General features: G+C 41.1%; 1 protein-coding gene and 1 pseudogene across 1 annotated transcript in view; one reads left to right on the top strand and one right to left on the bottom strand.

Moving 5' to 3' along the window:
- The first annotated feature begins 6,237 nt into the window (after positions 1-6,237).
- On the top strand, positions 6,238-6,356 carry LOC120614557 (uncharacterized; annotated as a pseudogene).
- An 11,847-nt stretch (positions 6,357-18,203) lies between these two features.
- Positions 18,204-25,753, bottom strand: part of LHFPL6 (LHFPL tetraspan subfamily member 6) — a 194,795-nt gene continuing 187,245 nt past the window's right edge. Inside the window, exon 4 of the mRNA XM_039877253.1 lies at positions 18,204-19,296. Within this exon, the coding sequence (XP_039733187.1) occupies positions 19,178-19,296 (119 nt within the window). The 3' untranslated portion in view covers positions 18,204-19,177. The remainder of the gene's footprint in view (positions 19,297-25,753) is intronic.

A 25,753-nucleotide genomic window follows, 5' to 3' on the forward strand; every position in this document is an offset into this window, starting at 1 on the left:
TTCCATGTGGTGAGGGCTGCAAGCTGTTATTAAAATTATCAGTCCACGGAAGAGCGACGCAAGTCCTTCTTCATCAGGTGACAGTTTGATCAAATATATCTTCAGTGCCTGTGACGGTACAGGCTTTTCAACGTTCTCCAAGAAAGCTAACTGCTAGAGATCTCTAAGGCAGTTGTGGACAGAAAATCTTTAATTCAGAGTCAGATGCAGACTCTTCCTTTTAGGCAAAAGAGGTTCTTACAGATTCCTCAAGACATAACAAATCATAAGACTTCAAAACGAAATTAAGAGTAAAAATAACAATAATATTTATTGAGCATTCACTATTTGCCAGGCACTATATTGTGAGTTTCCCACTAAGTTCTATTATCTCTTCCAGTTAACAGATAAGGAAACAAAGGTTTAGAGATTACAAGACTTGAACAGCTAGCTAGCAAGTAGCAGAAATGTGTCTCTAACCCAGGCCTGTTTTACCTGACATACAATGTTACTATTTCATGGTTTTAAACTCCAAAAATAGCTATAGTTTAAAACAAACAAAAAGAATAATTTTTTTAAAATTTAAAGATTTTTAATTTATTTTTTATTAAATTTATTGGGGTGACATTGGTTAATAAAATTATATGTTTTAAGTGTACAATTCAATGCTATATTATATGTATATTGCATTGTGTGTTCTCCATCCAGAGTTAAACATCCTTCCGTCACTGTATATTTGACCCTGTTTACCCTTATCTACCTCCCCGCTTTCCCTTTGGTAACCACTATACTGTTGGCCGTGTCCATGAGTCTCTGTTTGTCATGTTCATTTGTTGCTTTCAATTTCATATCCCACACGAGTGAAATCATACGGTTCTCAACTTTTTCTGTCTGACTTCTTTCACTTAGCATGATCATTTCAAGACCTATTCGTGTTATTGCAAATGGCAGTATTTCATTTTTTTCTTATGGCTGAGTAGTATTCCACTGTATACAGGCACCACATCTTTTTATCCAATCATCTATTAAAGAGTCTTTCTTTTTTGTTGTTGTTTTTCTGTTTGTTTGTTTGTTTTTCATGTTCTGGCCACCACGAAAAATGCTGCTATGAACATTGGGATGCATATATCTTTACAGATAAATATTTTCAAATTTGGGGGTTAAATGCCCAAAAAAGGGATTGCTGGATTATATGGTAGCTCTATTCTTAATTTTTTGAGGGCCCTCCATGCTGCTTTTACAGTGGCTATATCAATCTACATTCCCACCAGCAGTATATGAGGGTTCTTTCCCCCTCACGACCTCTCCAATTGCAAACAAAAAAGCATAAAATACCAAGAAATAAATCTAATGAAACACATGAAGAACATATACACTGAAAACTATAAGCCATTATGACACTAAGAAATGGAAAGATATTCCATGTTCATAGATTGGAATAATCAACGTCGTTAAAATGATCTTAGTACCCAAAGTGCTATACAGGTGTAATATAATCCCCATCAAAATCCCAATAGCATTTTCTTAAATAAATAGAATAAAAAATCATTAAACTTGTATGGAATCACAAAAGACACCAAACAGCCAAAACAATCCTGAGGAAAAAAACTAGGCCGAAGGGCTCATACCGCCTGACTTCAAATGATACTATGAAGCATCAATAATCAAAACAGCATGGTATCGGCAGAAAAACAGACAGACAGACCAATGGAACAGAGTTGAAATTTCAGAAGTAAACCTTCATATATATATAGGTAAATAGTTTTCAACAAAGGAGCCAAAAATATACAATGGAGAAAAGAAAGGCTCTTCAATAAATGGTGCTGAAGAAATTGGAAAGTTATATGCAAAAGAATGAAATTAGACTGCTGTCACCATACATCCAAATTAACTCAGAATGGATCAAGGACCTGAAAATAAGACCTGAAACAATAAACTATATTGAAGAAAACATAGGTATTAAACTCATGGGCCTTGGTTTTAGAGAGGATTTATGAATTTGACTTCAAAGGCAAGGAAGCAAAAGCAAAAATAAATGAATAGGACTATATCAAACTAAAAAGCCTCTGCGCAGCAAAAGAAACCATCAACAAGACAAAGAGGCAACAATCTAAATGGGAGAAGATATTTGTAAACAATATCTCCGATAAGGGGCTAATATCCAAAATATACAGAACTCATACAACTCAACAACAAAAAAACCAAACGATCCAATTGAAAAATGGGCAGAGAACCCAAACAGACACTTCTCTCCAAAAGACATACGAATGGCCAACAGACATATGAAAAGATGCTCAATTTCACTATTAGAGAAATGCAAATCAAAACCACAATGAGATACCATCTCACACCTGTTAGAATGGCTATCATCAATAGAATGATTTATAATACAAAAAAAGGACAAAGAAGCAAAACCCAAACCAGGAAAGATCAAAACAATCTTACTCGGGTCCCTGAGAATGAGCCAGGGAGAGTCCTGCCAGGTCGAAGACGAATGATCTGCAGAAATTTGCCGCGCTCGGCCCAGTCTGGTGTCCATCCAGACCCACAGAGGAAAAAACACATTAGTAAGAGTTGGGTGCTCAGGAAGAAGGGTCGGGTGCCCTGTGTCAGACACTCAGAATTCTGTATTATCCTTGTGACGAGAACTGTCCTAATTAAATCACAATTTTATTCTCAATCCTTCTGGTTTAACTCTTGCTTCTAGAGAATCAATTATGGAGAGACGGAAGCTTTCCAATATGTAGAGCTCAGGCGCCCCCACTGGACACCGATTTGTCTGGCACGTTAACACTGTCCATTACTGTTCCTTATTGGTGTTCTTCCCCTCAGTCTCGATTCCCACCAGAATGGGAATGAATTCCTCCCACTTTTAATTCGTAACCCGCTACAAAGTGCGCAGGTCACATTTTTCAAATAGCAGCTCTTTTCAAGATTCATCCGCTGAGCAAATGTTTGTTCTTTTCATTTGAAAATAGATTTACAAATGTGCCTTTCTTTAAAGGAAGCCATGTTCCTATTTTAAGTCATACTATTGTAGGTAATTTCATGTATTAATGATGTTACAAAAAACATGCCATTTAAATTATTAGCCATTATTTATCTATTTTGTGAAAGTTTGGATTTTTTTAATAAAGAGGAAGGAGGAAGCCACACCTGTGTTAGTGAATGTTGCTGAAAAGATGATGTAGACCACTCCTTGGGCGGTTGGTGGGGGGCGAGGGGTGACCCTACCCGTTTTCTAGTCCCTCATTTGTAATAATATTCACTTCGATTTCAAACTCAAGGTGCCCCATTTCCTCAGGAGGATAGCCACTGATACTCTCTGAAGTCACCAACCTTTCTGGTGGCGAAGATGGTAACAGGATGGCCCCCCACCACAGGTAGACGTAGTGAAGCAGATCCGCATGTATGAACAGCGTGAGTATGGGCGTTAGCTATATCCTTCCTTATGGCATCCTCTATTTTTTAACCTCTTAATTTTTTTTAAGCATAAATTACTGAAAAGTGCAAATTACTGGGCTCTAGACCATACCCTGAATAATAATTTCTGAGAGTTTGGCTCGGGGTTCAAGATGACAGGCTAGGTAAAAGTGGCGATTACCTCCTTCCATGACCGCATTAAAATTACAATCAAATTATAAAACAATCAACATGGAAAACCACCTGAAGTCTAGGTGATCATAACGCATACATCTGAGGACATAAAGAAAAAGCCACATCAAGACCAGTAGGAAGAGTGCAAACACAAAGCAAGCTGGCCCCGCACCTTGCGGGGTTGAGCATGACTGCAGAGGCCCCCACTGAAGGAGAGAGGGGCCCTAGTCCCACACAGGGGCTCCCCAGCCTGAGATTCCAGTCTCGGGGAGAGGAGTTGCTACAAAATCTAACTGTAAAACTCAATGGGGATTCCGGCCATCTGTGCGAGACGGAAGGGACCTGAAAACCCAGGCGTCCCCTTCAAGAGCCGGCCCACAGACTCACCGCTCGCAGACACTCACCTCGGGAGCCAGCAAAGTGTCAGCAGCTGGGGAGGTGCCAGAGATGTTCAGGGAAGGACTGAGTTGTGTGGTGTTGGGGCGAGGGCTGGAGGGACAGCCGCTAATTCTCCTTTGTCAGCCCCGCTCGGGGACGTCAGCAACCAGCGCCATCTTGTCTGTGAGCCCCCTTCCCTCCCCTGCCTGGCCGATTCTGAATCCTCATTGGCCACTGGGATCGGCCCGCCCCTCCTTGTGTATCCCTGAGACTCCGCCCCACGCAACTCACAAATTATCTGTGGCGGCCACTGCCAGGCAGCCAGCCCTGCCCTGCGCCTTCCCTGGGCCAAGAATTTGACAGCAAACAACAGCCCTCAGCTGGTTAGGCCTGCATGCTGCCCATGTATCCTGGGAGAGACTTTTGGTAGCAGGCCATAAACCCCGCCCCGAGCTACAGTATTGATTAAACAGATCTCAGGTGTCTGAGGGCCCGAGGTGGCAGCGGCTGGCCTTGCTGTGATTTAAGACTTCTAGAGGGGGCTACGGATTCAGCACTGGCATGAAAACTGATTCTGCATTAGCCAGGTGAAATCTGCTTGCTTAACCTGGTGACTCCCTGGGCCCTTGCCCCAATCAACTCACGTACTGCCTGAAGGCTCTTCCAGCTGCAGAGACTTATGCGCAGCTGGCAGGCAGCCTCAGACCTTGAGGTACACCGGACTCTTGCTAAGCCACCTCAGGTCCAGTACTGGGAGTAACAGGCCTCTGCTGGCATCATGGTCTCTCCAACCTGCCTCCAGATCCAGCACAGGTAGCAACAATTTATGGATCGCTTTGTAGCTCCTACCAGGTAGCACTGAAAAATCAAAGGCAGTGGCTGACCTTGGCCTACACAGGACCCCCTCCCAAGGGGCCACAGAACCCACATACCCGGAGGCTAGTGTCAGACCACAATGGAGCACGACCTGACTATTCACCCCGTGAGCAGCACACCCAAAGGGTGGTCTCAATAGGTACACGAGCCTGCTGGGGTGAATCCCAGTCTGAGGAATCAGCCCCCACACAGCAGTTCATACCCTGTGGGCATGGCCAGTCCCGACGGCCAGTCAGCCCATGAGTCAATCCCATCTACTGACATGCTAACAGCAATTAAGGAAGGATTAGCTTCAATAGGAGAACACACACAACCCACACGAAGAACACACCCAGAGCTCCCAGGGCACGTGATCAGGAAGACTGTGCCACTGGGCCACATAGGACGCCTAGTACATAAGGCCACCTCACCAAGGCTGGGAGATGTAATAAACCTTCTCAATACATAGAAACGAACACGGAGAGGCAATTAAAATGAGTGAACAAAGAAACATGCCGCAAATTAAACAACAGAAGAAAACTCCAGAAAAAAAAAACAAAAAACGAAATGGAATAGAGGCAAGCAATGTACCAGAGACAGAGTTCAAAACACTGCTTATAAGGATACTCAAAGAACTTAGCGGGAGAATAGATGTTTTCAGCAAGAACTTCAACAGAGAGATAGTAAGCATAAAAAAGGACATACAAACTATAAAAAAGAACCAGTCAGAAATAAAGAATATAATAACTGAAATGAAGAATACACTAAAGGAATCAACAGTAGATTAAATAAAGCAGAAGATCAAATCAGTGAATTTGAAGACAATGTAGCAAAAACATCCAACCTGAACAGCGGAAAGAAAATTAAAAAAAAAAAATGAGGAAAGTTTAAAAGATCTCTGGGAACATCAAGCATATTAACATCAGCATCACAGGAGTATGAGAAGGAGAAGAGAGGGAGCAAGTGATTGAGACCTTATTTGAAGATATACTGATAGAAAACTTCCCTAAACCGGCAAAGGAATTAGACACACAAATCCAAGAAGCACAGAGTCCCAAACAAGAGAAACTCAAACAGACCGAAGCCAAGACACAACATCATTAAAATGCCAAAGGTTAAAGACAAAGAAAGAATCTTAAAAGCAGCAAGAGAAAGGCAGCTAATTACATACAAGGGTGCTCCTATTCTAAAGTCAGCTGAGTTTTTGACAGAAACTTTACAGGACAGAAGGGATTGACACGATATATTCAAAATGTTAAAAAACAAGAACCTAAAACCAAGACTACTCTACCCGGCAAGGCTATCAATTAAAATGGAACGTGAGATCAAGAGCTTCCCAGACAGGGAAAAGCTAAATGAATTCATCACCATCAAGGCGGTAGTATAAGAAATGTTAAGGAGACTTGTGTAAAAAAAAGAAGGGAGATAATTTATGGCCATGCCACCTTGAACAAGCCCGATCCCATCTGATCTCAGAAGCTAAGCAGGGTTGGGCCTGGTTAGTACTTGAATGGCAGACCACCTAGGAAGACCAGGTGCCGTAGGTGTGAAAAAATTTAAATAAGAGATTGTAAGCTGGCAAGGTTTTTGCAATCTGTGAGGTCAACCAAGGGTTACTTCACCTAAAAAAATAAAAAAAAGAAAAGAAAAAAAAAGGAAGAAGAAAACTACATAAATATAAATAATAATGGCAATAACTATGTACCTATCAATAATCACTTGAAAAGTAAATGCTCCAACCAAAAGACATAGTGTAGCTGAATGAATAAGAAAATAAGACCCATAACATGCTGTCTACAAGAGACCCACCTCAGATCAAACAACACGCACAAACCGAAAACAAAGGGAAGGAAAAAGATAGTTCACACAAATGAAAATGAAAAAACAAACAAACAAAAAACTGGAGTAGCCATACTTATATTTGACAAAAGAGTCTTTAAAACAAAGGCTATAATAAGAAACAAAGAAGGGCATTACATAATAATAAAGAGATCGATACAACAAGAGGACATAACCCTAGTAAACATATATGTACCAGACATAGCAGCACCTATATATTTAAAGCAATTATTGAGCAACATAGAGGGAGAGATCAACAGTGATACACTCATAGTAAGAGACTTAACACCTCGTCAAGACCAGTGGGCAGATCTTCCAGACAGAATATCGACAGGGAAACAGCAGCCTTAAATGACACTCAAGACCAGATAGATTTAATTGATATTTTCAGAGCATTTCACCCCAGAGCAGTAGAACAGACATTCTTCTCCAGTGCACATGGAACATTTTCAAGGATAGACCACATGTTAGGCCACAAGACAAATCTCAATAAATTTAAGAAGATTGAAATCATATCAAGCATCTTCTCTGACCACATGGTATGAAACTGGAAATCAACTACAAGAAAAAAACTGTAAAATACACAAACACAAGGAGGCTAAATATATGCTATTAACAATGAATGGGTTAACACTGAGATCGAAGAAAAAATCAGAAGAAATCTAGAGACAAATGAAATGAAAACATGACAACTCAAAATCTATGGGACACGGCAAAACCAGTCGTAAGAGGAAATTCATAGCAGTAGAGGCCCACAGCAAGAAGCAGGAAAAATCTAAAATAAACAATATAACCTCATATTTAAAAGAACTAGAAAAAGAACAAACAAAATCTAAAATGAGTAAAGGAAGGAAATAATAAAGATCAGAGTGGAAATAAACGAACTAGAGTCTAGAAAAACAGTACAAAAGATCAATATAATGAAGAACTGGTTCTTTGAAAGGATAAACAAAATTGATAAACCTTTAACCAGACTCATCAAGAAAAAAAGGGAGAAGATCCATATAAATAAAATCAGAAATGAAGGAGGAGGAGTAACTATGGATCCCACAGAAATACAAAGGATGATAAGAAAATACAATAAGCAATTATATGCCAAAACAAATTGGACAATCTGGAAAAAAAAATGGACACATTCCTAGCACCCTATACTCTCCCAAGACTGAGTCAAGAAGAAACAGAAAATCTGAACTGACCGATTACCACCAACAAAATTGAATCAGTAATCAGAAAACTTTCAAAAAACAAAAGACCTGGACCAGATGGCTTCATGGGTGAAAAAGGTGGAGGGTTGAAGAAGCACAAATTAGCAGTTACAAAACCGTCATGAGATGTAGAGTACAGCATAGGGAATAAAGTCAATAATATTGTAATAACTACACATAGTGCCAGGTGGGCAGTCTACGAGACTAATGGGGAGATCGCCTCATAAACTATATAAATGTCTAACCACTGCACTGTATACAGGAAACTAAACTAAACTAAATAATAATTTTATAATTTCTGAGAGTTTGGCCAAGCATCTATATTTTTAATAAGCAGTACAATAGGGAGAAGATTGTATGATTATTTTAATGCTTGAGAAATTACTGGAAATCTTTTAATGCATAAATTATCTCTTGCCTTGCCTCCAAGACACCACGGAATGCTGTTTAAAAAACCCTAATCCTTGCAATATAAACAAATAGTGTTCATATTTGTTTATCTGAGTTTACTTGAGCAGAATAGACACATGGATTTTGTACTGTGTCGGATTTCCCCAAATGGAGTTAATTCACAGCACAGTTTCCAAACTAGTTTACTGGGAAACTTCCTGTGGCTCCTGTTTTAGGGTCTTCCGGCACCCTGCCTTTGACCTCTGCTACTCTTTCTGCAGAAGACCCCGCTGAAAGGTGATGAAGAAACTAATTCCAGACACAGCATGCAATTATTTGTATTCATTCTTGTCCTAAATATTGTTTTTCTTCTCCACGAACGTTTGAAGCCAGCAGATAAGGAGAATTTAAGATTTAGATTTCAAAGGACATCAAAAAATCTCACTGAAAAATCTATACCAAACATAACTATAAACAAATCTATGTTCCAACTGGAAACACAACGTAAACATGTGGCGGAAGCTCCTCAGATACAATATAGCTGTTAAATTCACTCAGTCGTGCAGCAAACATTCCTTGAATACTAATGAGGAGACAAAGTCATTGTTAAGTAAGAAAGACACAAACCTTGTCCCTGTAAGGACGATAGTCAAATGACAGACGTTAGACAATTAACTCATTGCAACACATAGGAGGGTCTACCAGCAGGCTTACCTGCTGGGGTCAGCAAAGCTGTGCGCTGGATTCTGCAGAGAGTTTAGTTAGAGAGGTAGGCAGGGGTCCCCAACCCCCAGGCCATAGAATGGTACCGGTCTGTGACCTGCTAGGAACCGGGCTGCACAGCCAGAGGTGAGTGGCGGGCGAGCGAGTGAAGAAGCTTCATCTGTATCAGCAGCCACTCCCCAGCGCCGGCATCACCGCCTCAGCTCCGCCTCAGATCCTCAGGCGTTAGATGCTCGCAGGAGCTCCAGCCCCTGGTGCCAAACAGGTTGGGGACCGCTGAGTAGAGAGTGACATTCTCTGCAGGGAGGACAGAAGTGCGAACACTACAAAGCACAATGTCTTGACCAGCCGAAGGGACTGACAGGGGGCCACCGTGGCTAAGCACGGTAGACAAGAAGAGTGACAAACGACAAGGTGGCGAGATGCACGCAAACCAGGGAGAATGAGGGACGCGCGACATCACGGAGCAGGGGAACGGTTAGACCTGTGGTTTTACACCCTGATCTCTCACCTGCGTGAAACGGGTTTAGAGGCGAGCGAGGGCACAGGAAGCTGAATCAGGAGCAGGACGGTGAGACGGGATGTGCTGTGGCAACGCACTTGGAAAATATGATACGTAAGTGCGCTTATATGTGTGTGTATTATACAGCATAGAGTATTACGTATATGCACCGACTGGCAAATAATATAGATTTTTAGTTCTCCGCCTGGAAGTACCTAAACATTGGACCTGCTCTCAACAGCTCTCCATTCACCAGAGGCAGCTACGAGTTAGCTTCAAATATCACTGTTAAATGCGTACGAGGGAGTTTGCTCATTGGCGTAGGATGAACGAAGGGATGTGTCATTGACGAAAGGAGCGGCATTCAAAATTCACGAACTGCCCATGGTCAGTTATGCGCCCGCTTGTGCCTGGGCGTGAACAGCATGCGGAGAATCTGGGGGGCCCAGCGGCCTCCGTCGCCTGAGGAATGGCAGCCTGGCCTCGGTAAGAGACACTCTGAAGTGTCCTGTTACGTCGCAGAGGATTCTGGACCACAAAGAGGGAAGCCGAATCCTGGGTCTAGGATATCGTCACATCCGCTCGAGTGAAGTTTTTACACGGGGTACTTTCGGAAGTGTCTGAAGGACAAATAAGGGTAGAACAGACTGGGCGACAGTTTTTGTGCTTCCTTGCAAACGAATGTTTGTACAAGTGGCCGAATCTGGCCGAAGACTGGCTCTATTGCAACATACCGTCTGGCGGCAAACGTGTGAAGGAGGAAACGTACAACTCCCCACGATCCCCAAATGTCCCGAACTAGAGTTACCCGCAACGAGGGCATGAACGTGCACTTGCCAAACTGGCTCCGGTCAGGTAGCGACCCCTGGATCTAAGGCGGTGCCAGCGGCGGTGGAGCTGGAGACAAGGTCTGCCTCGGGAGCGGGCCTCATGCGGACGAGGAGATGGGCACATGAAGGGTGATGAAGCATTCTGGCCTGAGCAGCTTGGTCCATGGTGCTGCGACACCCAGGGACAAGGAACACTGCGGACAGAGCTGCTTTGGGAGAAAGATTATGAAGTCAGGGTTGGAGACAGGGTTTGTTCTCCGTGTGAATTTGCTGAAAGAGATTTGCGTATGTAATTGATAGGAGAGCTGGGGTTGAAGGTGTACATCTTTTCGGGGACTAGATGTGACTGAAGCCACCGGAAGGAAGACACGAGAGCACCCAGGTAGATAACGGCTTAGATGGGGAGATGGCCCCGAAGAACCCCAGCATCTAAACTCTGAGTTTCGGAGCACATAAATCACTATGATTTGGGGGTCGTTACTCTAGAAAATATGTGGCATTTTACATAATTGTAGAACCGATAGCAAAATTCCTTTGCAGGTAAGACTGCTTTCGTGTGGAAAAATACTTTGATGAGCTAACTGAGGCCGAGGCCACGGAAGTGTGCTTCAATGGCACACTTACGTAATGAAATAGAACACAGGACTGCTACGCGGGAGAGAAAAAGAATTTCCTTTGCTTTCTAAAGAAAGGAAGTAGACAGAGGAGGCCGCCCAGCAGCGACACCAGCCTGCTGGGGTGTGGGAGCCTCACAGAGGAAGGGCAGCTAAAGGAAGCTAGTCTTCTGCTCCATTTACAGTCGTTGGAGATGCTGCGTTGTAAACCCCTTTTCCACCTTCACCGGTCCAGTCTTCAGTAAGATGCAGACAGCTTATAGATGCTTATTGTCACTTTTTTGTTTGTTTAGAAACTAAAGAAGTGAAACTGGGTATCATGTCAGGGACAAAGGCAGTATGTTGGTACATAAGAAGCAGCCGACAGAAACATCCTTCCTCCTGGAATTCGCAAATATTGGGCGATGGCTTTAAATTCTAATAGAATGTGGAATGGACAGGTTTATTTTCTATAGATTTTGGCGGGGTGGGGGCGTATCTTTCATCTCATGTCTGGGTTATACATTTTGACATAATCTCTGTATTATTCTAAATTATTTTTGAATAGGTAATACAGTTACCAGAGCACTTAAAGTAAGTCTCCCACCTACTGCTGTCTCTTATCTAGAAGCAACCGATTTCATAAGTTTCTTATTTATCTTTCCAGAGATCGTCCATTCGTATGAAGCAAAGACATGTATGTTCTTTTAAAATGTTCTCAGAATCCTTAGCATATTATATAAGCTCTTCTGCATTTTGCCCTTTTCTCTGACTAGCCCCTGGAGGTCCTTTTAAATGGCTGTATCATTTTCTACATAAGGATGTATCGTGATTTAATTGAGTTACATGCCGATGGTCATTTAAATTGTTTCCAGACCCTTGCTATTTTTGAAAATACTTCAATGAAAACTTTATCCAGACGTCATTTTGCACATGTGTGAACTGAAAGGATTCTTGCCAAAGAAGTAAAGTCCCCTTCTCATTATGACAAGAGACAGAATACGGAGGAGGCAGGGGCCGAAGAGAGCACAGGTGAAGGTTTGGAAACGTCGGCTTAGAATCTCAGAGAGCCGCAGTAGCAAAATCATAGCCATCGCTGTTTCGGGACAATTGGAGGAAAGCGAAACGTCGTAGAGAAATAAGCGAGTAAAGACTCAAGACTTAGAGACCTGTGTTTTGCCAGAAGACATTCTAAAGCGTGTCGGACTTCACAGGACAAAGCAATGTGGGCCACACAAAAGACACACTAAACGAGCACTTAGTGGCCCGAGCTTCCACGGAAAAAAGTGATCAACAGGGCTTCAGGAGAAGCTGAAGGCAAGGATCAGAAATTGTGTTTTGGGTTTAGCTTTTATTATCAAGGGTTGAGATGGCGTTCGTGACACGTCTCTTGAGATGCTCTATAAAATCTGGAGTTCTGTCCCTCCTCTGGATGTTGTCATGGCCGTGTACTTGGAATCATCGGGACTCTACTATCAGCCAGAACTCCAGGGCCCAGAGTGAAAGAAATAAAAAATAAGAATGATAATAAAACTACATGTATGGAGCACTTGCCATATGCTGAGAATGACAAAGAGTTCTCCATGGATTGTCTTGTGTCATCCTCTTAATAAAACTCTCTTAAGAGGGTAAGATTATTGTTCAAGTTCAGGACAATAATGAGGAAAGCAAACATAAGAAACTTGTCCACGTTCACACAACTAATACATGATAGACTCAAGATTCAAGCTTGGGTCCTCCGAGTCCAAATTTCATCATCGCTGGGTTATGCGTGAAGTTTTAGCCAAACGACAGAATCAAGGTCCTGTGCTGAAAACTGGCCCTAACCTACTCACCTCTTGTGTTCCTCTTTACTTGAATCCCATGGCTTCATTAAAGACCTGGTATTTGTCAGTAAAGCGGTTTGGAAACTAACCACTTAACTCACCTCGAGGAAAAGATAATTCATCCTATAGAAGTGCAGGAAAACAGACAGCCCTTACAGAACGTCTCTCCTAATGAAGCTTATTTCTGTGTGTGCTACGAGTTAAACATTCATTTAAAAAATATTATTATTGGTATTCTGGTCTAATGTATGCTTAGAAAGTTGTACTAAAGAGTACTGGTTTTAAATAATTAAAATAAATAGAAAAACTTAAAGGCCATAGTAAAAGGTAAAATACGCCGAGGGTTGGTCCTGTGGCAGTGTGTGATGCGTGATAAGTAGTCAGTAAACACTTTTTGAATGAATCAATATAATTGAAAGAAAAATACCAGAATATCAGAAGCCGTTATCCTGGGTGAGCATCCTGGGTGAGCCAAACTAAGCCTCTCAGGCAGCCGTGCATAGAATGCACAGCATGATCTTCAAAATAGGACAAACAACACTTCCCTGTGTCTCAGAGAAACGGCAACAATAAAAGTTAAGAAAAAAATGGAAAAGGGACGTTTCTAGATGCACTCGCTGGTGGAACTAATTTAGCTCCAATGCAGCCACAGCTGGTGTCATAGCGTGACCGTCTATCTCTGCTCGTGTTCATATTAAAAATATTCTCATTTTCAGGCTGCCAAACATTTCTTTTCAGATATGAATATTTAACCACCACTTGAGCACACAAAGCTAAGATAAGCACTAGAACCACAGAACTAAAGAAGACCTAGACCGTGAAAATATTGTCTTCTTTCTGCAATTAGTAAACTCAGCCAGAGAAAGATCAATTCTTTTCTCATGGACCCCTATGTGCACGGGTTGGTCCAGTGACCCTGTTCGTGGCACCCTCTCGCTTTGACCGAAGTAGGCCATTCATCGAATTCTGTTTCCTCAGAAATTGCTCTTGAAGTATCAGGCAATTTCTTCTAGGTCTTGTGGGCTTTCTAGAACCTGGTGGTCCCATTTCTATGATCTCTTGAGACACCCACTCCGCTTTATGAGACAAACCTGAATCAAAGAGAGGTGCGAACATATGCTATTCTGAAAAATCTTCTCCGGTCTCCAAGGATAGCAAAGTTTTTGCAAAGACCTCCTGCTATTAACAAAAATATGGACTCGATTCCATCTATTTTCTTTCCTTCACAGTTAAGTTTCTTTCTCTTTTTACAACTTAATGAGATATAAGTAATATAAGAAAGCTGCATATATTGAAAGTATACAACCCGGTAAGTTTGGACATATGCATATACCTAATGATTCCACTACCGCCACCAAGGTAATAAACCATCCATCACACCCCAAAGTTTCCTCGTGTGTGTGTATGCGCACGCGTGAGCGTGCTAAGAACACTTAATGCGAGATCTAGTGCAGTAATGAATTTTAAGTGTCCGATATCTTATTGTTAACGGCAGGCGGTATGTTGCAGAGTGGATCGTGAGAGCTTCTTTACCTTGTATAACGGTAATTTTTATACCCGCCGAACAGAAACTCCCAATTTTATCCCCTCTCAGCTAAGTTGTTTGAAGGATTACCCCGTACGGTCTCCCCTGTTATCGGTGGGAGATTGGTTCCAGGACCCCCGTCTCCCCCTCAGAGATGACAAAATCCACAGATGCTCAAGCCCCTTATATAAAAGTGTTGTATTTGCATATAACCTATGCACATCCTCCCGTATATACCTTTTAATACCTGATACAATGGATATGCTATGTAAATAGTTTTTGTACTGTATTGTTTAAGGAATAATGATAAAAAAAAAAAACCCCACAACCATACATGTTCAGTACAAACATAAACATCATAGGCCAACTACATAGTACACGTCAGCGACAACTTAACTTTTTTTTATTCGAATATTTTCCAGCCACCGTTGGTTGAATTCTGCAGATATGGAGGGCTGACCGTAATGGTCTTTATCTCTTATTCACTCTTTTACCCCAATTTCAATGCCACCCTCACTACTCTACCAAAATTGTTCTTTTCTGAGGTCATTATTCGCCTTCTAGTTACCTAATCACATAAGCATACCTTGACTCCCCTAAGGCATTTGCCATGAATGCGGTTGAGAACTCCCTCCCCTCTGAAATTCTCTTCTCTGCCATTGGTGTCTGTGGCAATATCTTCTTTGGAGTTTCCTCCTACCTCTGATTGCTCCTCCAGTGGGATCATTTTGACATTCCTAGCCTTTAAATGATGGTGTTCCTCAAGGGTCTTCTGCATTCAATTCTTATTAATACTGAATATTAACCGATGTCACCCACATCTGTTATCTATAAACCTGATATTTCTCCTGAGCCCGAGGCCTTAATTCGCAACGACCCACTGGGCACCTCGACCCGGATACCTCAGAGGCATCTCATTCCAAACAAGTCCTTAATTACAGTCATGTTCTTTTTCATATCCTGTCACTGTGTGTGGCATGTGCATGCCCCCAATGGCCACACCAGAGAATGGCCACACTAGAGACCAGAGCCACCTCTACCCTTGTCCCTCTATATCCCAAGGATCTCTTAATTCTGTCCTCTTAGGCTCTCTCATCTGTCCCCTCCTCTCCACCTCCAGGAACTTGGCCTTATTTGGGGTCTTATCACTCTCACCTGGGTGACTTCACCATAGTAGGTGTTCACAGGTATCCACCAGCTCTTTGTTGGTGAGATGAACATGTTGGAACAATTCCTCTCCCCAGCGCTGCCATCTGTGACTCACCGTTCTTGCTCCAGGGACCCTTCGAAACACACAGATGGGCATGCCACATCCCTTCAAACTCTCCCGCGGCCTCCAGGATCGATTTTCGTCCTCTTCGCATGGTGCACAAAGTACTTCTCACCCCTCCCTTGCCTCACCTCTCCCCGCAGCCTCGTGAGACGACTCACAGAGCCGGTGGCCTTTAAGGACTTTTCCCTCCTCTTTTTGTCAAGGTACACATGGCATACTATAAAGCGCGGACTGCAGGTGCACGTATCAATGGATTCTGGCGTGGGCATACGTACGTGTAACCACCGCCCCGATTAATACACAGCACATTTCCATCAGCCCAGGAAGCTCCCCGAGTCCTCACCAGTCAGTCACCTCAGATTCACCGCCGTTCTGATTTCTATCACCGTGTATTAGTTTTGCCTACAGGTCTTCGCGTTGCCCAGTGGTCTTCCAAGCACGCAACTCCATCCTCAGCAACGTGCGGTGTTGTCAATATTTTTATTTTAGACATTTTAGTGTACGTTAAGTGGAGTTTCATCGCGGCTCTAAGTTACATTTTCTTCTCGACTAATGATGTTGAGTATCTTTCAATGTGATTTGTGGCACTTATATATCTTTGTGTGTGTGTATGTATGTGTGAAATATCCCAAGATTTTACACATTTCGAAAACTGAGTTGTCTTTTTATTATTCACGTGAGGGAGTTCTTTATGTATTCTGAATATAAGTTCTTTGCCAGATACATAACTTTTCCAGTCCTGGGCTTAAGATTTCATTTTCTTGATGATGTCTTTTGAAAAGCAGCAAGTTGTAATTTATCATCTTTTTTTTTTCTTTACGCCTTTTTAATTTGTCTACGCAGGACATTTTATCTGGGAGAAACTTCCTTCCTATCTATGAGAGTCAACTGACATCATAGGCTGTGTTAATTACTAATGTTCATGTCCCTTTTCCCCCACAAGCTTGGGACCAATTTAAGGGCAGAGATCATGTTTTATGGAGTGCTTTAGATCTAGTAGAATGCCTATCAAGAATTAGATGCTCAAGAACTATTTATTACCCAAATGCACAAATGACTATGTTGAAAATTGGAAGAGTCAATCCAATTTCATCAATTAACTTCTTGGCACCTAGTTTTCTCTTCCTGAAAACAAGGAAAACTCCCCAGTTACCTCACAAGCATGTACAAGCAGTGGAAGCTACATGAGGTTGTGAAAAGGTGTACATCAGTAAGCAGCCTACGAATATATACTTTTCACAGATTTTTATTATTGTGAAGAATTTCATGAATCCTGATTTTCATGTGAAAAGCAATATATATAATTCTTAATAAATTAGATGTACCTCATGAAATGCTGGGACATCCTGGACCAAAAACACATGTGATTAGTCAGAACTTGAGATGTAAAGGTTTACATTTGACTTCATCACATCAGAGTGACCAATTTTTTAATCTAACAAGGTTCACTAATGTCTAAAATCACAAAGACTACATAAAAAGGACAATGTCGTCATCAAATCTGTCCGAGGGATCAGACATAATAAATCCCATTGAGAATTCCAATTTGATAATGGGAGCCAAGAAGTCACGATATAATTCTGACAGGAAACTGCCATGAGAAAAAAATCTGGACAGCACCAGCAATACATGGAAACGATGGGCTCATTGAGGAAGCAAAGCACCATCTTCCTTCTGCAGGGAACCACAGGGTGGGGAAGCCCCTGCTCAGGGGACGAGACACAATAAAAAACATTCAGCACGTGACGAATTGAGCGTTTGCAAGGAGAGTGACTTTTCCCATGGCAACAAAGCCTCGGAAAGTCCAGGATTTTATCGGCCAGATTCTTGTATTTTTCTTTCGGGGCAGCGCAAGTCCTCACCCTGGATGGTTAAAGGACCAGAAGCAAGCGTGATATTCAGATGCTCAAATTGATTGATAAATATGTAGATAGAACAGAAAATATAGGTACACGGATAAATAGGCAGAATGCTCAATTTCTAGATATGAGAAGTATATAATTTAGAAACTAATCGAAACTGAAGTTTTAAGGATTTGATGCAATAACCCAGCATTACCTAATAAAAGAACCTATCCATTATCCAGTATGCAGTCTTTGCTCCTGAAAGAGTTGGCTCTGTCAGGAGGTTCTGAAAGGCTTGAAGTCTTTCTTTTTAGCCCAGGCTTGATGCTGAGGTCAGGAGTGTGAAATGATCTTTCCCAAATGGCCTAGATCCCTGAAAGAGAGAGGTGTGAACTTGCCCTTGGCACAGAAATACCAATGAAATACAGCAGGCATAGAAAGTGAGGGAGCAGCAAGTCACTGGCAGCCTGTGAGGACTGCCATCATCCAGGAGGCTGGTGCCCCCGACCCCTCCTGAACTGTGGCCTGGCTCTCATTGTCCTAAACCATGTCTGAATGTGGCCCATATTCTCAAACTTAATCCCAAATAGACATGCAATTCTCCTCTCATAAGAATTTGGTTGTGACTAAAGTACAATGAACAGGAAGTTAGATCTGGTTGCAAAGAATTTAAGTTGAAAGCAGGAAGTATACCTTACTGACCTTTAATAACCTGTGAATAATACCTGGCTGGATGGTTATCCAGTGAATTAACAGGGGGCCTTAAAAGAAAAAGGAAAAAATGTATAGGACCGCTGGAGTTGAAAGGCTATATTTATGAAATTAAAAAAGCAGACCCAATAACTTAATTAATACTATGACTCATTTATTGATCAAAGAGAATTTATTCACAGAGCTTTCAAATACAAACAAAATAGCACTTTTTGTTTTTTACAAAATGAATATTGAAATAAATGTGATACAGCACAGTCCAATAACAGACAAAAGAAAATAAGATCTAATGACTGGAAAATGGACAGAAATATGCCCCTTTACTTCATAAGAATATCATAGCAGAAGCTACTCAGAGAAGTATACCATATTTTTGAACAATATTGAAATACAAAGGCTTGACGCTAAGGTCTGCATAAACGATGAAAACATATTGAGGCATAAAGACCTTATGCAGGGTATACAAAATACTGATAGAGTGGCTTATTGGTCCGTTTATTAGGGTTAATGTATGCTCTATAAAGTGATAATACTGTATTTTAAAAGTATAATAAAAGGAAAACCGAGGAGTGATGCACCGCCAGGCCTCTCGCTCAGTCTTTGTGACGACTTAATGTGTGAGCGTGGCAGGTGTGAGGACGCGTGCGTCTCTATGTGCTCGTGTGCTTTCAGAAGCGCCATGATCTGTAGGGAGCATCTGCGGGTTACCCTGCTTCCCAACAGAACACTGTCTCTGCTAGCCCTTTTGATTCTCCGAGTCTTTATCTTAAAAACAAAACAAAAACCCTCATTTGCATATACAGATTTGTTTCGGGTGTGAATGAATTCTACATTAACAATACTCCGTGGAATAGAAACACCTAACACCCCTGCGATATTTTTAGCCTTTGGTCCATTTTCCTCTATCATTCCATGCTCTTCATCTCTTTTCCAAATCTTGCACATCCCTTCTACATAATGTAATGTTTCTGATTCCATTGGGTTTCATCTCATTAGCATCGTATGGACTAGAACCACTATTCCACCTTTTGAAAGCAGCTGGACGCTTCGGTACCTCCAAGCCCCTTCAGCCCATCTCCTCCTCTGTTTATTCCCGGTGGCTCCATCTCAGTATGGGTACTGCTTCTGTTTCTTGCCGGAGAAGCAAGCCAGCCACGTGCACAGCAGGATGGCAGTGGCGGCACCCGCTCCTGTGCAGTAGTAGGCCCAGCCGATCTCACACTTACCTAGGGACACAGAGGGGGACAGAAAGCAGCACAGACAGATCAGGATGACTTTGCAGGAGACTCCGTTATTTCTTCCAGTGTGCGTGTCCCGGATGTATGGAAGCGGAACCGAAATGCCCTGATAAAGGTGGTGTGCGCGGTCAAATGAAATCAAAACATGGGCTGAAGGCGATATCGAGACTGAAGAAAGCCACAATGGTCGTGCGCATTGCGGGAAGACATCATGATCTATGCCTCCCGCTTCTAATGCCACGGCCGGAGCGAAGAAAAGGGAGGATGAGAGCAATCGGCATAGAAGAGATAAAGGTATTAATTCCGATTTCAATCACCCAAACTCATATGCATAATGAGTTACCATAGGAAAAATTCATAATACAGTCCCATAAAAGGGCCACTGGAAGAAGATGACCCATTCGAAAGCTAATGCTAAAGTGAATACTGCTATTTACAGGGAAATGCTAAGTGGCTCACGCTGATTGAAGTGGAGAGGAAAACCTCCCTGACTCTCCTGGGATCAACACTCACCTTTAAGTTAATGCATCCTATCAATAAGAACATAATGACAAGGATCCAGAGAGATCCTCATCTCTCAGAGTTGGCCTAGTATTAGTAGTAATAATAACACACCCACAAGACTGAAAATATAATTAGTAAAAAAAAAAAATTAGGCATAGCTATATTAATTTCAGAGACAGCAGATTTCAAAGCAAGAACTTATAAGGGATAATGAAGGGCATTAATATTGATAAAGGAATCAATTCTCCGAGAAGACACAATAACCCTTAATGTGTGTTTGCCTAACAATAGAGCATCAAACTACAAAAGGCAAAAACGGACAGACTCCAGGGAGAAGTAGATCAATCCGTTATCAGAGCTGGAGACTTCAACACGCCTCTAACGGAAAAGGACAGATTCTGCAGGCAGACAAGACCTGCAGGACAACACCACTAATCAGCTGAATATAATTTACATCTATAGACTACTTCCAACATTGCAGAACACATTCTTCTCCAGATAGACGAAACATCCACCAAGATTATGGATCATAGAACAGACTTTAACACAATTAAAAAAATAGAAATCATGCAATGTCTGCTCATGGACAACATAGTATTAAACTAGAAATCAATAACAGAAAAATGACTGGAAAATCCCCAAAGTTGTGGAGATTAAACAACATCCTTTTAAATAACACTCAAGAAATCTCAAGATAAATTTTAGAATATTTTGAACTAAATAAAAATAATGCAACTTATCAAAATGTGTGTGATATAACAAAAACAGGGGTTAGAGGAAAATTTATAGCATTGAATGCATATATTAGAGAAGAAGAAAGATCTAATGTTGATAATCTTAGTTTTCACCTTAGAAACCTACAAAAAGAAAAGCAAATTAAACTCAAAGTAAGCAGAACAAAAAATAAGAAGAAATAGAGTAGAAATTAATAATATTCTATGAGGCCAGAATTACCCTAACACCAAAACCAGACAAAGACATTACAAAAAAACAAAACTACAGACAAATATCTCTCATGAACTTAGATGCAAAAACTTTCAATAAAATAGTGGCCAATCGAATCCAACAATGTATGGAAAGAGTTATACACCTTGACCGCATGATATTAATCCCAGGCATAAAAGGCAGGTTCAACATTTGAAAATCAATTAATATAATCCATCATATCGAAAGACTAAAAAAGAAAAACTACATGATCATATTAATAGATTCAGAAAAGTATTTAAGTCCATCACCCACTCGTGATAAAAATTCTCAGTAAACTAGAAATAGAAGGAAACTTGCTTAACTTGATAAAGAATATCTATGAAAATACAATAGCTAATATCGTACTTCATGATGAGAAACTCTCACTACTCCTTTTCAACATCAACTGGAAGTCCTAGTTAATGCAATAAGGCAGGAAAAGAAAATAAAAGATATACAGATTGGAAAGGAAGAAATAAAGCTGTCTTTGTAGATGACATGAAGAAAATGTGAAAGAAGCCATGAAATACTCCTGGAACTAATTAGTAATTATAGAAAGGTTGTAGGATGCAAAGGTAATACATAAAATTCAATTACTTCCTATATACCAGCAATGAACAAGTGAAGTTAAAACTAAAAAAAACACACCATTTACATTGGCACCTAAAAATAAAATAATTAGGAATAAATCTAACAAAATGTATACAGAGCCTATATGAGGAAAACTACAAACCCTGATGAACAAAAATCAACGAACTAAATAAATTGAGAGATAGCCCATGTCCATGGATAAGAAGACTCAATATTGTCAAGATGTCAGTTCCTATCAAACTGATCTATAGATTCAGTAAAATCCCAATCGAAATCTCAGCAAATTACTTTGTGGATATTGACAAATTGTTTCTAAAGTTTATATGGAGAGGCAAAAGACCCAGAAAAGCCAACATAGTATTGAAGGAGATAAAAAAAAAAAAAAGGTTAGAGGATCGACATTATCTGACTTTAAGACTTACTGTAAATCGCTAGTTGTTGGTGAAAGAATAGACAAATAGATCAATGGAGGAGAAGAGAGAAACCACTTCATTGCCTATGGCGCACTTATCATGGTTTGGCGCACTTATCATGGTTTATGTGTGTGTGTGTGTGTTTGATTTCAGTCTCAATTAGGGGAGCCCATTGTATACTTTGTTCCCTACTGCACTCCTGCAAAAGGGCCTGGCTCATAGTAGGCCCTCAATAAATAAATGTTGAATGAAAGGCAAGGAAAAAGAAAAATAGAAAGCCAGAAAAGTAGGCAGACAGCCAGTCCCTGAAAAACAGAGTAAATCTGGGGTTTTATTTTAAGAGTAACTCTCGTCCTATTTTGGCACCGAACTTTTGGAGAGAAGTTCCCAAACCAACTCATGCATTTATGGCCTCATGGGGAGTGTGTTAAATTTAACAGGATGGCAGAACATGGAAGATCCCACCGGCACCTTGGGGCTGGTCTCACTGGAACGATGACCCCCATTAATAAGGACAGATAGGGTAAATATTTGTCAAGGATAACGGAGTCCCCTTCATGGACCGGATTTGCTGATAACCACAGGCTGATGTGACAGTGAGTCTTGGGAATAATCTCCATTTTGAATTATTCTTTAGCTGGATTAAATACATCTAGGAGGGAGAATTAATAGGTAGCTAAGAGTTGGCAAGTGGTTTAGAACTTGTCAAAAAGTCAGCAAAATTTGCCGTCAGTCCATGAAGCACATGGCTCATAACACAGAACACAATCAATCGTTCATTCATAACAAGGTATTGACCTACACACAGTCCCATGATCTAACATAAAAAGTGGAGTACATATTTCTTTATTAATTATTGGACACTTACTTGAAAAAAAGTTGCTGGTGAGGCTAATTATTTGAAAATAGTGTATGTGACAGTAGCCACATATATTCAATAAAGATAGAAGAAGACGCTACTGAGGAGCTAGCTGACCGTCAGAGGACCGAGGAGAGAGAGCGTGCTATTTTTTTCTGAGAGCATCTACAGAATAGCAGCAGTTTAAACAATTAGAGGATTTTAGCAGTCAGGGGAACTGTAGCAGATGGTATAATGTGCTACCCAATTCCTTTGGGTCCCTTTGCTGGTTCTGGGTTCTCATCCCTCAGCTTCTATTTGTGCTTTGCTCCTAATAGCTCATACCTACATACAAACCTCATCAGAGGACACTGTGACAGAAACACTTTGTCCTGACTCTCAGAGAGCTGATGTAGCCCCAGCGTGACCTGTGGCCAATGATGGATGGTGCAGAAGCCGCAAGTTTGCTTTCTTTTCCCCAGGTGGGGCAAACTCTGGAGTGCAATGAACGTTGCAGAGCTCCAGGGAGTCCCAGCTGAGGCTGGGTCCAGGCTGGGTCCTGACTGGGAAGTACACCCTTTCTAGGTGTTTACTCCCTTTCTACCTGGCGCTCCCACTGCCTTGCTGCTTTCCCCTCAACATACTTCCTTGATGACTCGAACATGAACGCTCATCTCAGGATCTGCTCTGGGGAACCCAATTTAAGACAAGAGCAAAAGCAAAGTCTTTCTTGCTTTTTTAAATAATAAGGTCTAAGTTTCTCCATGTGCCAGAGGCTTAACGATCCCACTCACCTGCTGATGCAAGCGCTGCTATCCTTAGAGACACCCAGAGTGACAACAGAGCCTCGGGCACCAGCTGTCTCACGCTCTCCCTGTACGACCCTCTTCCTGGGGCAAATCCAACTCCTGGTCTTAAGTGTCTATGTGTCGTTTTTAATGATTGTTATGTTTCTGGAGACTTTCTCGTTTGAACCAAAAAACGTGTAGTCAGTTCATCAGACCAACTGTCTATCAGATGGAAATGAGAAGGAAGAAAACTTGAAATGAAGGTACTTCAAAATATACCCTAGCAGAAGAAAATGTTAAGGATGTCACAAAATATTGCCACACAAGTTTATAACCGTGATTCATATATTTTGTGGTTTAAATTCAGCTACTGGCTAAGAACCAAGATGAGCAACTAATGCTCAGTGTGATTTAAAGAAATATTCCTCTATTTCAGACAAGAAGACTTTTACTTACTAAGTAATTCGTAAAATAAATAATTATTAATTGAAAGGTGGCATAATATGGATTTATTCTGGTATTTTGGATTATATAGAAATATAGTCAGCCCATCAAAGTAGCCTCAAAATGATATACAAAAGCTTACATTACACACGCACACACACACACACACACACACACACACAAACATATTTGCAAGAAATGGTCAAGATCAGCTTAGTAAGATCAAGATATGTCTACAGATTTAGGCAAATCTAAAGAGGCATAAGTCATTCAACCCCTAATTCTTGATTCTTTAATTTCTTCCACTCTTCCTCCATCCCTTTCCCTCAATTCATTCATTAATTCAACAAATATTTATTAAGTGACTACCCCAACTAGGAATCACGGGGTGTTGGGGATCTACTTGAGAACAAGATGGATACAGTTTTTGCTATCAAGGAGCTATTGTCTAGCCAAGGAAGTATTAAACAATAATTACTTAGATAATTATCTAATGATAATTGCAATATGTGCGTTGAAGAAAAAATTTCAGGATGCTAAAACAGCGAATCAAAAAGTACCTGGTATGTTATGGTCGGAGCCTTAAATTACAAGTGACATCTATGCTGACACCTGGCAGATGAGCAGGAGCTGAGCAAGCATGAATGTGGGAGGCCAGGGAAGAGTGGACTTGCACTAAGGAGGTAGGAAGCAAAATGTAATGGAGAGACGTAGGCGGATTTGGATTTCGTTAAAGTGTTGCTCAAATAAGAGATAGATGCACTTTGGGTGTGACCGAGAGATGGGGTTGGGTGTGACCACCTCCAGAATTTGAGGACTTGAAGCCTGAAAACTTCCTCTTCAGAACTTTTGTCTTTACTGGGGGACAGAAACATGAGGGATTCAGCATCCATCAACACACCTTGAGCAGCAGCTCTATATGTTGTAATGTTCCAGGAGCCGGAGAGCCAGCAGTGAGCAAGACGGATGGGGTCGTTGGTCTCATGAAGCGTATGTTCTAGTGAGGCCTGACTCTCGAGTATCACACACAACAGCTGCATAATTGTGAACCATCCCTTGTATATTGTTAAAGAAAAAAATCACAGACCCCAAATGGTGTCGCACGTGCTAAAAACTTGTGATACCAAACCCAGATTTAATGCCTGATCTAATTGCAGTTTCGACCTCTCCCAGAAACGTAATCTTAATCAACCAGTCTGGAAACTTCTGGTCAAACACCAGGAAGGTAGGGCCCTTTCCACTCCCGTAGAAAGAAGAGGCAACCTGCATGATAAAAACCCTTGCCATTCCCTTTTCTCCAAAAGATGTCCTGCTCTACAAAAAAAAATTCTTTATTTTCTTTTGTTAATAGCTCCCTTGCCCCGCCTTCTTTCCTATAAAAACCTTCCATTTTGTATAACCCCTCCAAGCGCCCTTCTAGTTGCTGGGTGGGATGCTGCCTGATTCATGAATTGCTTAATAAAGTCAATTAAATCTTTAAATATACTCAGTCGTGCTTTGTTTTTTCACAATATTTTACACGTATGCTGTGCAGAAATTCAGTTGAATGAAATTAGCCAGGTATGAGGGATGTTCTACATGAAGTTATAAATGTAAAAACAAAACATCTAGAGTTCTATGAGAGACTATGGATTTTTAAATTGCAGATTTAATATTGTACCTTGAACTTCTCCAAAGGAAAAAGAAAAGTAGATTTTTTTTCCTCTCTGAGCATGATTACATTGTTAAACCTACGTGCTCAGTAATAAGAAATTAGCGTTGAGTTTCATAATAATAGTAGAAAAAAAGGCATTTTGAGTACATTAGGCTATTAGAAAAGAGCAGATTTTAAGTTTATGTGTTTTAAACAGTGTAGTAGTGTATGAGTAGTAATGGAACTAAATGAAACCAGGAAATATGGG

The sequence above is a fragment of the Pteropus medius genome, unplaced genomic scaffold (assembly GCF_902729225.1).
Source record: "Pteropus medius unplaced genomic scaffold, Ma_sr-lr_union100, whole genome shotgun sequence".
NCBI classification, from domain to species: Eukaryota; Metazoa; Chordata; class Mammalia; order Chiroptera; family Pteropodidae; genus Pteropus; species Pteropus medius.